The 14,113-nt window shown below is 44.8% G+C and overlaps 1 protein-coding gene across 9 annotated transcripts in view; it reads right to left on the bottom strand.

Annotated features, from left to right (window-relative positions):
- Positions 1–14,113, bottom strand: part of KIF13A (kinesin family member 13A) — a 220,889-nt gene that overhangs the window by 20,845 nt on the left and 185,931 nt on the right. For 6 of the 9 annotated variants that reach the window (XM_058732899.1, XM_058732901.1, XM_058732903.1 and 3 more), the window contains 8 exons: positions 13,846–13,992; positions 9,469–9,507; positions 7,745–7,844; positions 5,553–5,679; positions 3,127–3,182; positions 1,226–1,350; positions 793–969; positions 6–98 (listed from right to left, as the gene is read on the bottom strand). In XM_058732899.1, coding sequence (XP_058588882.1) covers positions 6–98; positions 793–969; positions 1,226–1,350; positions 3,127–3,182; positions 5,553–5,679; positions 7,745–7,844; positions 9,469–9,507; positions 13,846–13,992 — 864 coding nt within the window. The remainder of the gene's footprint in view (positions 1–5; positions 99–792; positions 970–1,225; positions 1,351–3,126; positions 3,183–5,552; positions 5,680–7,744; positions 7,845–9,468; positions 9,508–13,845; positions 13,993–14,113) is intronic. The other 3 variants (XM_058732900.1, XM_058732905.1, XM_058732908.1) reach the window with 1 other exon arrangement.

The raw sequence follows: 14,113 nt of genomic DNA, 5'->3' as shown, positions 1-14,113 counted from the left end.
TTTACCTTTGGTATATTGGATACTAATTCATAGGTGACACCACAGGAATAAAGTATATTCTTCAACGATATTCTCCTCTTCAAACTCTGGGTGAAACTCTGCCAGGAAAGGAAAACCGAATTAAGCGATATGAAATACTATATATGTCATTCAGCCTTTTACAGATTGCAGAAACATTATCAAGGACTACATTTTTGATGCGCATACAATACCCAGAAAAATAAAACCAAAAAAATCCTTGTCCCTGACTCTGAAGGACAACAGTGTCCAGCTGTCATTTGGGGATCAGATAACAGAATCTGCAGCCCATCCAGGGATTTGGGGGGCTGCTCTTCTCCCCCATGGGCAGCCTTGCTTTTGGTCTTGACAGGGCTGAATCAATGTGTCCTCCTCTCACAGGCAGAAGAAGGCTGGAGAGGCTCAGTTTGGCCTGTAGCACCTCTGAGATGAGACCTGGGGACGCAGCAGGGATTTATTTACAGCCCGCTTCTCATCCTGTTTTGTCACTATCCTGCTGGGATTTGTCACTTAACCTATTTCGAACAGTGAAATGTCATTGCCCTACTGCCTCCTAGGATGATGCGTTTCAAGTCGGCCAAGGCAGAGAGCCCTCTGTTGGGTGACATTTACCTCTGCTCTCTTTATGCCCCATTATGTTGGGTCAACGAGAATCAGGCTGTAACCTAGCTAGTGTGGGAAGCACTTGCGCTTCACCACAAAACCCTACCCTGTGACAGGAGGAAGGGACTTCAAGCTCATGAAGGCAACGGCAGAATCAGGCCCCATTACTACCTGTTTGTTGTAAATATTGGCCGCAATCCGTTTTCGTAATACTAACTCCATAGCAGCTGGGTGGCTGAGCTGCACCGTGGTTTTCACTATGAGGTAAATCCTTTCATTCTGCGGTGTGACCCTATTCAGGTGAACGGAATCATGCACTGAGGAGTCCCAAGAGGCTGTGGCTGAAACCTAAGGACGGGAGAAGGGGGAGGCGGAAAGAGACACGGCTCAGGGGTGCACATGTACACCATGCACGGAAATAAACGCAGCCCCACCGAGTCATACACGTTCCTCCTCCCCTCTTCTGAGCGACAACACACATTCTGCTTTTCCAAGTTCCCCAGTCCTCTCCCCCAGTGCAGACCACGGCAGCTTCGTGGGAAGAGAGGCCCTTGGGCTGTGCACTAACCGGAAGCCCATGAACGGAGCCTTAGGGCTCAATTACCTCCTCGTCGCTGTGCTTTATGATGGGCAGGTAGAAAAACTGGCTGCCGTGTTCCTTGGGCAGGATGGAGTTCACACCGGACGCGTGGGGGCCCACGAGCTGCTCATTGGCACTGAGGTCATCCGCTGACCAAATCCAGGGCACAGAAACAGAAGTGGAAGGAAAAGTCATTTTTTAAGCAGGCGCCAACATTTTTAAAATGTGTTTCCCACTGATGAAGTTTGCAAGTAACACATTTTCATTTCTTTCCTTTCTTACCCCACAGTTGAAACAGAGACTCCAAAACTCACAATAGCTTGTATCCTTTCCAGGGACAACTAGGAGAGCTAAAAATGGACCCTGTGAGTCTCTGATAAAATGGGCAAATATATCCCATAGGCAGTCCTAGGAGCAAATATTTTCCCTACAAACACACACCTGAAACTTTGCTTTCTGATGTCAATTCCTTGTGTAACCTGGGGTTAGGCTTGTGTCCTACTTACATACCTTACACACGATTAGAGACTGGAACAGCTAAATTAGCAATTTAGAATCAAAATTCTATGGGGTGCCTGGCTGGCTCAGTTGGTTAAGTGTTCGACTCTTGGTTCTGGTTCAGGTCATGATCTCGTGGTTCATGAGTTCGAGCCCTGCTTTGGGTTCTGTGCTGGTGGCGTGGAGGCTGCTTGGGATTCTCTCTCTCTCTCTCTCTCTCTCTCTCTCTCTCTCTCTCTCTCTCTCTCTCCCCTCCCCCCCCCCCGCCCCTTCCCCACTTGCACTCTCTCTCAAAATAAATAAACTTAAAAAAAAAAAAAATTCAAAGTTCTGACTACTTGGGAGAACTACGAGGATCACCTTCCTCCAGAGCCCTACACCATGTGGGATTCACCCTTCACAGATTTCTGTAAGTGATCGTCCAACCTTTGCTCTTATCCCCCCAAGAACAGAGAACTCACCACTTCATGAGGCACGCATTTTACTTCCAGACTTAAAACAAAATAAAACAAAACAAAAAACCTCTTCATATGAAGAGCCAAAGCCAACCTCCCTGGGTCTTCCCTCCAAAAAAAGAGGTTTCCAGGCTGTGTTCTAAGATTCTGGGGGCCGTGTCAAAGAGCCTACCTGAGCCTACCTACCTCCCCACTTGGCAACTCTGCTTTTATCTTCTACAAAAGGGGCTCCATTTAAGATTGCGCTCTGAAGATGGATTTTACTGCTAAAATACTTGAATACAAGAACTTGAATACCTGAATACAAGAACCATCATTCTTGGTTCATACAGGTTTGGTCTAATAGCCATAGTAAAGAACAACCCTGAATGCAAGGTTATAGTGTAATCACGTTCTGATATCAATACTATTGGGGGTGGGGAGCAAATGGCACTAGTTAGAAATGCAGATTCCTAGGCCATTGCAAAGTTTCAAAATTCAGAATCTCTGCAGGTGATCACCTTCTCAGGTAACTCCTATGTCCTATGTCCATTAATGTCTCTAAACCATAACTGTTTTAATGTGTGTTTTTTTGTTTGTTTGTTTGTTTGTTTTTGAAGTAGGGTTCATGCCCAGTGCGGAGCCCAATGTAGAGCCCAACATGGGGCTTGAACTCGAGACCCTGAGATCAAGACCTGAGCTGCACCAAGAGTCAGACACTTAACTGACTGAACCACTTGGTGCCCCAGTTTTAACGTTTTCATGTGTAGTTTTTAACCTCTTGGTACTCTCTTTTAAACTGTGCACTCCTCTGTGGGATAACCAGTGATGCTGTGTGTCAAACTTCATGCATTTGGTCGGACTAAGAATGCCACCTAGACACAACAGACGAGTGATTAGAAAAGTGATTCAAGGATCCCAATCGGGTGGATCTGAACAGATTACAAACCTCAGTTAAATACAAGAACACCTAAAGCACTGGTGGTTACTTACCATTCAAATCAAGGAAGAGAACCGGGATGTGGGTTTCCATTCCAGGTGGTGGGATCCTAAATTCAACAACAAAATTTAATCATAACAAAATACATGTTTTACATCTTATTAGATAATCAAACACCACAGAGGCACGGAAGAGGAGGAGAACTGCTGTGGAGATACAGATTCTATGAATGAAATATTTTCACATTTCTTGACGTCCCTGTCAACACAAATCATGAGAATTATGTGACTTCCATAAAGAACTACCAGTGAAACAAAGATTCTTTGAAGCTTTTCTAGAAATAATTCTAGTAATGGGAAAGAAGGGAAGGGATGCTGTTAAGAATGGAGATGGGGAAGGCGCCTGGGTAGCTCAGCCAGTTAAGCGTCTGACTTTGGCTCAGGTCATGATTTCATGGTCCATGAGTTCGAGCCCCGTGTCGGGCTCTGTGCTGACGGCTCAGAGCCTAGAGCCTGCTTTGGATTTGCGTCTCCCTCAAGCGTGCACTCTCTCTCTCAAAAATAAACATTAAAAAAAAAAAGAAAGAAAGAGAGAAAGAAAAAACAATGGAGATAGGGGGCAGGATCAGAACCCAGAGGAAATAAACAATAAAGACAACATTGAAAAAACTCACAGGAGGCGAGAATGAGAGACATATAAAAGGCCCAAAAGAGGGGCGCCTGGCTGATTCAGTTAAGCACCTAACATTGGCTTAGGTCATGATCTTGCCGTTCATGAGTTCGAGTCCCGCATCGGGCTCTCTGCTGTCAGTGTAGAGCCTGCTTCGGATCCTCTGTCCCCCTCTCCCTCTCTCTCTGCCCCTCCCCTGCTCACTCTCTCTCTTTCTCTGTCCCTCTCAAAATAAATAAATACACTTAAAAAATTATATATATATATATATATATATATATATATATATATATATATATATAAAGGCTAAAAAGACAATGAAAGACAAAAAAGACCAAAGCAGTCAGCGTTTTATCAAAAACTGGCCCAGGTGCATCCGAGTCACCTAGTGGGGAGGGCCTCTTAAAATGAAAAGTCCTGGGCCCATCTTTTCTCTTGAGAATCAGAATACTCAGGGTCAGGACCCACTGTACAGTCGAGATGATTGGAAGTTTGGAAACGGCTCAAATGAAGGTGAATGAGGTAAGGAGAAGGACTGTCTAGACAAGGCCTCAGGAAGCAGAACAAGACTGGGAATGAGGCGTCCATCTGTTAACACGTGGCCAGCAGACAGACCGTGTGTGTGCCCTACAGGATTCCAGTACAGCAGGGGGCTGTGTGGGGAGAAACATCAAGTTACAAATTTTGTGGCAGCAAATTTGGATTTTCTGGTCTCATAATACCATCGAATCCATTATACTTCTATCTGTCATTATGGACACAAATAACATCACTGATGTTTCTACGCCTACCCTAAAGACACGATCTGGGCGTGTATATTCTCTGTTCAAAAGCAATCCAATTTCTCCTAAATGCCTAGGACACATTCCTTTTTTTTAATGTTTATTTTTTTTTATTTTTGAGAGAGAGTGAGAGTAGGGGAGGGGCAGAGAGCGACTCGGGGGCACAGAGGATCGGAAGTGGTCTCTGTACTGACAGCACAGAGCCGGATGCGGGGTTTGAACTCACGAACTGTGAGATCATGACCTGAGCCAAAGTCGGAAACTTAACCAGCTAGGCCACTCAGGAACCCCTAGGACATATTCTTGTAAAAAGAACGAGAATGAGAATAAGCAGCAGCAGGAGCTACCATGTAACAAATGGGCACCATGGACAACATATTTTTAATATATTAACTCTAATTCTTACAACAGTCCAAAAAAAAAAAAAAAAAAGGAGGTCCGTTAATAGATTAGAAATAAAGCCTCAGAGAAGTTAATGACATTGAACACTTAAAAGAGCTGCAGCTGGAAACTGAATTCAGATCTACTGGACTGCAGAGCCTAGGATACCATGCTGTTTCTCATGAGCATTGGGATGGAGTGATCAATTGACTGATCACTGTTATTTAGTGCTTGAGAGCTGGTTACTGTGTGTTAGGGACCAAACAGAGCAGGCACTGAAGGCTAATAAGAAAATATATTTTCTCCCCTCTCCAAATAGACCCTGGAAACACCCTTCTTTCAAGTCCAACTAAGAGAATTTCTGGAGATCAGGAAACCGTGTCCAAAATGCTCATGTGGAGAAACTAAGCATGGGGTATTTGGTTGCGGGCCAGCTAATGCTCACTCCCCGGCTTCCCGGCAGAGGAAGTTGGCTGCAGTGGGGGAGGAGAGAAGGGAGGGCAGCACCAGAGATGGGTGGTCCCTCCCTGGGCAGCTCACGTCACTTAGCATTTACTGTGACAGCCTTGGAAAGGCACTGGCACGCCTCTGGTGCCGGCCGGCCACCATCATGTCAGGCCTGCGTGGGGGTAACGGACAGCACTTACCAGTGAGCGGGCGCCCCAGGGACCCCGCTGCCCGGGGCAGGCACCAGCACGGCGTTTCTTTCCTCCGTCAGTCCCACCCACTGCTCCACAAGCCGGGCCTCCCGCTCCACGTCGTCCTCCGTCTTCTCTGCAGGACAAAATGAGGGGATGGGTGCCGAGAGGGGGGGAAAAGACAATTTCCAAATTTATTTTTATTTTAAAAAGTGTTTGTTTACTTTTGACAGACAGAGAGAGTGAGCATGTGTGGGAGCAGGGGAGGGGCAGAAAGGGAGAGAGAGAATCCCAAGCAGGCTCAGCACTGTCAGCCCAGAGCCCAATGCAGGGCTTGAACTCACAAACCGTGAGATCATGACCTGAGCCGAAGCTGGACGCTCAAGCCACCCAGGCACCCCGACAATTTCCAAATTTAAAATAAATAGGTTTTCATTCGGTAACATTCCCCAAGTGGCTTAAACATCCATGATGTTCCAAAAAAGGACATGAGGCTTCGAAGCTCCAGCCTGAGCACCCAGACAAGCTCTCAGGGGCCAGGACTCTCGCCTGATGGGCCATCAGGAAGGGACGCAGAAACAGCCTTGGGACAGGGATGAGAATACAGGTTGTTTTTCCTGGTTCTGTAGTTGGGGGAAGTTGTTCACAGAAGAGTCTGGGCTTCCTAATGAGTCAAAAAGGGATAATACAAGTTATGTCTACTTCACACACTTCTTGGAAGGAGCCAATGAAATGATGGGTGCGACACCGTCTCATAAAACTATACACTACTTTACAGATGACTGAAACCCTCAACATATGCACTCTCTACAACTAACTTCATTGTCCTTCACGCTTGTTAGGAAAGAGATTTTATTTAATATATTTTGAAGTCCTTGAATTCATAATTCAACTCTGCAGCTACAAAGGTGTAGTCAAAGTGAGCTGACATTAGCAGGCCAAGCTCGTACACAAACTGATGCCAAGAATGTTGAGCCAAGGGGCGCCTGGGCGGCTCAGTCAGTTAAGCATTCCACTTTGGCTCAGGTCATGATCTCACGGTTTGGGAGTTTGAGCCCCACGTCGGGCTCTGTGCTGACAGCTCGGAGCCTGGAGCCTTCTGCTTTGGTTTCTGTGTCTCCCTCTCCCTCTGTCCCTCCCCCACTCTCATTCTGTCTCTCTCTCTCTGTCTCTCTCTCTCAAAAATAGGGGCACCTGGGTGGCTCAGTTGTTTACACGTCAGACTTTGGCTCAGGTCATGATCTCACAGTTCGTGGGTTTGAGCCAAATATCAGGCTCTGTCCTGAGGGCTTAGAGCTTGGAGCCTGCTTCGGCTTCTGTGTCTCCCTCTCTCTCTCTGCCCCTCCCCTGCTCATGCTCTGTCTCTCAAAAATAAATAAAAAACACGAAAAAAATTAAAAATGAATGAATGAATGAATAAATAAGTATTAAAAATAAAAAGAATGTTTAGCCAAGATTTTTTATTGAGGGGGAGCTTTTGCTAACCTCTACCTGAAATGGATAAACATTCATAATGTGTCCTTTGGTACAGAACCAACCACAATGAACGGATCATAAAGTCAGGATGAGAGAGACTAAGGGTTTTAAGAACATACTTCTATGCTAGAGTCCGAGTGGCTGTTGCCAGTATAAGCAAACAATCCCTGGAGCTGGTAGCATTGGGTGGACCAGCTTAAGCCAACCTGCCCCAGCTGAGCACACGGCTGCCACCCAAGAGGAGCTGGGCACTGACCTGCCAAGGGCTGTGGTTTCAGACGTGACCCTCTAGCTGCCATCAGTCCCGGGGTCTGAGCCCAGAACACCTCATAATGAGATATCGGTACTGACCGCATTTGCATTCATCAAAACAAAATTTGAGTTTATTTTTCTCAATTATTATTTTATTTGGTAATCTCTATACCCAGTGAGGGGCTCAAACTCAAAACCCTGAGATCAAGAGTCGCACAGTCCACCAACTGAGCCTGCCAGGCGACCCGAAACAAAATTTGAGTTTAACATTTAGTGTCACAGTTCACTTAGAGTTTTGTGAATGCTTATGACTTTCAAATTCAATACCATACAAAATGATTCGCTAACATCTATAATTGTCACAAGGTAAAAAAAACTACGATATCACTGTCCAGCTGAGAGGAGAAAACAACCTGTTGTCACTGTCTCTATGTGAAAAAGCCAGTCCCGGGAAAGAGTTTACTCTCACATACCTTTTTTATTGCTGACTTTTTTAATCTGTTCATCTAAGTATTCTCGTCGTTTGATGAGTGCGTCGGACCACCTTTCCCTCACAGAGTTTAAGTCTTCTTCCTGACATCAGGGAGGGAAAACATCTTCCTGTAGAGTGCACAGATGGCTATTTCTTTTTTTTAACAAAGATGTTTACATCGATCAGGAAAGTTTTCATTAGGAAAGGCCATTGAACATTGCTGTGTGATTAATATGCAAGAAAGCAAAGGGGTCTCAGAAACACAGCATGCTGATCGAGGAACCCGTTAACTCAGAAATCAGAGCCCCTGGTTTTCCGAAAGGATAATTATACTTAAAAGCAAGAGAAGCTCAAGCTACGCCAGCTGTTGGGATGATTCTTCTATGGTGTGTGTGTGTGTGTGTGTGTGTGTGTGTGTGTGTCTACGTGTGTGTTTAAATTGGAGCTACTTGTTTGAAGGATGTGTGATTCCAAGCAGAGACACCAAGAACAGAGCCCAAACCATGTAACAGCAAATGGAAATGCAAAAAAACCAGACATCCTCATAGTTCATAGTTCAATGGCCTCATGACATATAGTTTCTGAAATGCAAAGAAGGGATGAGCAGAGAACCTTTCAAACTTGCTGCCAACATTTCACCTCTGACCACTACCATAAGGCTAACCAAAAGTCTCCCATGCAAACACCCAACATGCATCAGCCATGCTTTAAGGACTCCCAGAAGCAGCTGTTGGACTTCCCCGTGAACAACGTGGCAGGAAGCACACAGACAGCAGCAGCACGTTAGTTAACAGCGTCGCTGAGGTCCAAGGGGATACTGGTATTTCCTCGCAAAGTCTGTTTTTGTTTGTTTGTTTTCTTTCTTAGTAGAGTTCTGAGGGCAAGAAATCCACCAATTCGACTCAAAATGCTCTCTGACTTGCTTAATTCCAGTCTAACCTTTAAGACACGACAGTAAGAGCAGACACAGAGGACCTCTGAGGCTTTACCTGCAATGTACCCACAGTTTACATACAGGAAGCCTCACCGGGAAACTACGGAGAATCACCACAAAGACTGGGGACCAAACCCAGAAAACCTCATTCTTCACTTGCTGCCTGGCCTGTTACTATCATGCCATGTTCCACGACAGCAGACCAGCCACTGCTGACTGGGTACAAGTTCAGAGGTACAGTCCTCCCCCGCTAAACTTCCAGAAGAAAAAGCTGAGATTTAAATTCTCTAAGTTATGGATAATTAAGCTTGGTCCTAACGCAAGAGGAAAACTGGCAAAATAAAACTAAACTACGTGCAGAAAATGTTTTGCAATTTCCTATCTGGCAAGAGACTTTTAAACTAAAATGGCGTATTAGAACAATACTACTCTCTTGGAGGTGAGGAGAGAAGACAAGACTCTACTCAAAGATTATGAATGCATAATTGTACAAGTTGTAAAGTCATTAATTTAATACAGCAATGATGGGCTTGCGTAGAAAGTCTTGACAGGCTCATTCAAGATGGCATAGCGGCAATGCGGTATTCTGGTCATACATTTTGAACGGACAGAGAAGTCTATAGAGAGAGTATTGTATCCCTGATTATGCTTAAAGCAAATCCAAAGCGAGTGAAACACTGCCATAGTCTTGCTCGATGGTCCTCCTTCCTCCTCCCTGCCCTCTGCTTGGCGGATGCCGGCAATTAGCAGTAGCTGTGCCCCATGCCACAGATCGACAGCAGCAGTAATACCTGATAACTATCCATATCATCACCATCCTCATCATCTCTCTGGTAGGAAAAAAATAAACACAAAGGACATGCATTTTGTTTCTCAAACAGCATACAAATAATTCTTTAAGCGTAGCACACGCATTACAATGGACAACACATAGCACACCAGCATAATAAAACATTTACATGAATTGCAAGAAAGGTTTAGTGGATTTAATTCACTCATCTACAATGACGAACTTGAGTTTGGTTTGGTTTGCTTTTAATAAAGAAAACAGTCATTTAAAAAACAAGAACTCTCTCATGGGAATAAGAACCAACATCATTGAGCCAGGCCTTACTCTACTGTTACGTGAATGGTGGATATACATCGCGGGGTGGGCTACTTGAGATCTGGACCAGGCTTAGAAAGACAAAATGGCAAAACTAGACTATTCCTTCACCTCATAGTTTAACCATGAGGCAGTCAGGGTCCTGAGGGATGAAATGATTTAACCCAAGATTAAATCTGCCAAGTAGCGGCAGAGTCAGGACTGGGAGCCAAGCTGCTAATTTCCCCACTCAGTACCCTTTTCCCTGCACCACACCGCATGCACTGAGGAAATCATGACAGGGGAAAGCCCACTGGGAGCCTAAAGGCCATTCACATACAAAGTTCTGCATTGTACTACTGCAACAAGAGCACAGCCCGCCATATTGAATATATGGATCCATTGTCATCCACTACTGGATACATTAGCATCACACCAATCAGAAAAATCGGAACTGTCCTAAAATTCAGAACTGTCCTAAACCCACGGCAATAGTTTACAGTAACTTCATAAACAATTTTGGCAAAAACATTGGGCAAAACAAAATCACCATGTTGAAAATAAATTAGGACTTAGTTGAGACAGTTTTCCTTAGACACAAGAATAAAGAAACTTCCATTTGTAGAGAATAGCCTACATGGAGGCAGATTCTACTGAAAGTGAATGCTGGGCCATGTAACAATCTTCTTTGGTTTTTCTATGGCTATTGGAGGGTTAATATTCGAACAGGCAGTGAAGTGGTCTAGTCTTAAAAAGACAAAGTGTTTTTGTTCAAGAGCTTTAAAAATATAATTACATTATTCTCATATCTAAGTATACTTCCAAATATGCTGATTTTAAAAAGTGCTTTAGGGGCACCTGGGTGGCTCAGTCATTTAAGCATCCCACTTCAGCTCAGGTCATGATCTTACGGTTTGTGAGCTCTTCATGAGTTCAAGCCTCACATGGGGCTCGCTGCTGTCAGCAAGAGTCTGCTTCTGGTCGTCTGTCCCCCTCTTTCTCTACCCCTCCTCTGCTTAACACTCTCTCTCTCAAAAATAAATGAACATTTGTAAGAAAATGCTTTAAAAATATAGTTAAACATATTCTCTGCAAAGACTGAAAAATCCACTCTTGTTTTAGTTTGGTACCCATCATCATCATTTGAATAACTAACTTATTAAATGCATGCCTAATACTGAAGTAATTTTTCTTTTTACTTTTTTTTTTTTAATGTTTATTTATTTTTGAGACAGAGAGAGACAGAGCATGAATGGGGGAGGGTCAGAGAGAGAGGAAGACACAGAATCTGAAACAGGCTACCGGCTCTGAGCTGTCAGCACAGGACCTGACGTGGGGCTTGAACTCACAAACTGCGAGATCATGACCTGAGCCGAAGTCGGATGCTTAACCAACTGAGCCACCCAGGCGCCCCATCTTTTTACTTTTTTTTAAAAGATTTTATTTTTTAAGTAATCTCTACACCCAATATGGGGCTCGAACCCACAACTCCGAGATTAAGAGTCATGTGCTCTACTGACTGAGCCAGCCAGACACCCCCGAAGTAATTTTTCTTGACTTACTTCTTCACATTAATGAATAAAGTACATGTAGCTTGAATTTATCATTTTTTAAAAAGTTTATTTATTTATTTTGAGAGAGAAAGTGGGGGGGGGGGGTGGAGAGGGAAGGAGGGAGAGAGAATCCCAAGCAGGCTCCACCCTGTCAGCTCAGGGCCTGATGTGGGACTTGAACTCACAAACTGTGAGATCATGACCCAAGGGGAAGTCAGATGCTCAACCGACTGAGCCACCCAGGAGCCCCACTAGAGATGTATTAAAAGTGCAAATAATCAATGCTTACGAGGTTTCTCAAATAGGAACCTTCGGTCAACTGATGACCCCCTATTTTATAGGTCATGATTTAGGACACAGATTCAATATTTTATCTAAGATCAGAGATTTATTAAGCCTTTACTACTAAGCCTTTACTACAGACGGGGATCCCAGGGAATTATTAGGTCTACTTCATCATTCTGGAGAAGACAAAAAAGGAACTGGAGGTTTGTGTTACTTCAACAAGGTGACCAAGAAGGCCAAGCTAGACTTAAGAATCCAGATCCCCCCACTCCAGGCCAGTGACCTTTCTATCAGGCCCTGTAGCCACCCCCAAATTTGATGGCCTGAGGTAGGGACTGAGCTGGGACAAGAATCCATACCCAGTTTCCTACACCACACATGAGGAAAAGTCTGGGGGAGAAGCCTCCCCTCAAACAGCAGACTGTCCTTATGCCTTCCTCCATAGTCTCCCTGGCTCTGAGAATCAGGGGCAATTTTGGCTTGGGAAAGGGAAGGTGATGTCTGACAAAGCTTTGCCTTCCTTAAGGCCTAGTCGTCCAAACCAATGTTCCTTTTATATTTTATTTTTTTATAAAGAGGTTTTTTTTTTTCAATTTTTTTTTTAATGTTTATTTTTTTTTGAGACAGAGAGAGACAGGGCATGAATGGGGGAGGGTCAGAGAGAGAGGGAGACACAGAATCCGAAGCAGGCTCCAGGCTCTGAGCTGTCAGCACAGAGCCTGATCCGGGACTTGAACTCACGGAACGTGAGATCATGACCTGAGCCGAAGTCGGACGCTTAACCGACTGAGCCACCCAGGCACCCCTATAAAGAGGTTTTTTAATGTTTATTTATTTTTGAGAGAGGGAGAGACAGAGAGTGAGTGGGGGAGGGGCAGAGAGAGGGGGCCAGAGGATCTGAAGCAGGCTCTGAACTGTCAGTGCAGAATCTGACATGGGGCTCAAACGCACGAACAGTAAGATCATCACCTGAGCCGAAATCAAGAGTCAGACGCTTAACCGACTGAACCACCCAGGCACCCTGCCAATGTTCCTTTGAGCTTTCAGAGAAGTCTCCGCCTGAATGCCAGCCAGGGAGCTGAAGGAAGCTGAGATGAAAGGTGGATCATTCTCCAGATGGGCGGCTTCTGCCCAGACCCCACAGAGAAACGTTTTCTTCTGTTACAACAGGGAGTGCTCCCAGTCACATGTGGCTCACAGGAAGCCAGAGTTGCACGGGTGGCTTCTTCCAGTTCCTAATTCATACCCGCCTGTAAACTGCGGACTGAGTGAAGCACAGGCCTTCTCTCAGGCCACTGGGGGCAATTTCCTGATCTGAAAGTTTGTTCGCAAGGAGAGATGAGAGCTGTGATTGGTAGTAAGAAGACCAATTCTTAGATGTTCACATCTTTTACTTTTTATAAATATTTATTTTTAAATTTATTTTTTAAATCTTTTTTTTATGTTTGTTTATTTTTGAGAGAGAGAGAGAGAGAGAGAGAGAGAGAGACAGAGTACAAGCAGGGGAGGAGCAGAGACAGAGGGAGACACAGAATCCAAAACAGGTTCCAGGCCCTGAGCTGTCAGCACAGGGCCCAACGTGGGGCTCAAACTCATGAACTGTGAGATCGTAACCTGAGCCAAAGTCAGAGGCTTAACTGACTGAGCCACCCAGGCGCCCCTTAAATTTATTTTTAGAAGTAATCTCTATACCCAAGGTGGGGCTCGAACTCATGATCCAAAGATCAAGAGTTGCATGCTCCCCCAACAAAGCCAGCCAGGGGCCCTCCTATCTTTTAATTTTTAAAAAAGAGAACAGAAGATTTAGTAAGGGGGGATTTAATGGACAAAAACGACTGTGAAGACAACTTTTAATTTAAATAAAGAAAAAAAAAGAAGGCTTTCAAAGAACTGTTTAATTATGCCTGTGCATGGGGCGATTTTATAGTAACAAAAGTGGATCAGGCCAGGCAGCCATGCCAAATACCCGACATAACATAACTGGGGCCAGATATAAAATCCACCTAAAGTAAATGAGTAAGATAGCATTCATACGCGTGCTTATAAATAAAATTATTATTAATCAACACAAAACCAATATAGTATTTTAAGTCTAGTAAAAAGGATGCAAATGTGAGGGGAAGGGTGCAGACATAAGGTCAAGGCAAGGAGTTCTGTCACATTCCTCAAAGGTCTCCATCACCGACTGCCTTAGTTCTTCATGAACCAATCTTCGTTAAATACCGCTTCAGCTCGGCTTGTCTTACCTGGTAACTGTCCAGCCCTCTCTGCAGCTTGGTGGACCGGGCAGTGACACAGCCAATGGACACAGACAAGATGGCTTCCACCATGAGCGGCAGTGTCCCTGAATGCTGCACCGGTTTCACGGTGACTTGTACCCTCCGGGAATGACCCTGCAGAGGTCAGGGGTGGGATGGGAGGGGCGCGATGCAGCAGTGGGCACCAGGGATGGGAACGGTGAGGGATGGAGGGAAGAGGAACGGGGAACACAGAGGCAGATAATTAGAAAACTCC

The sequence above is a fragment of the Neofelis nebulosa genome, chromosome 6 (genome assembly GCF_028018385.1).
Source record: "Neofelis nebulosa isolate mNeoNeb1 chromosome 6, mNeoNeb1.pri, whole genome shotgun sequence".
NCBI classification, from domain to species: domain Eukaryota; kingdom Metazoa; phylum Chordata; class Mammalia; order Carnivora; family Felidae; genus Neofelis; species Neofelis nebulosa.
This window is presented reverse-complemented; position numbering and strand designations above follow the sequence as displayed.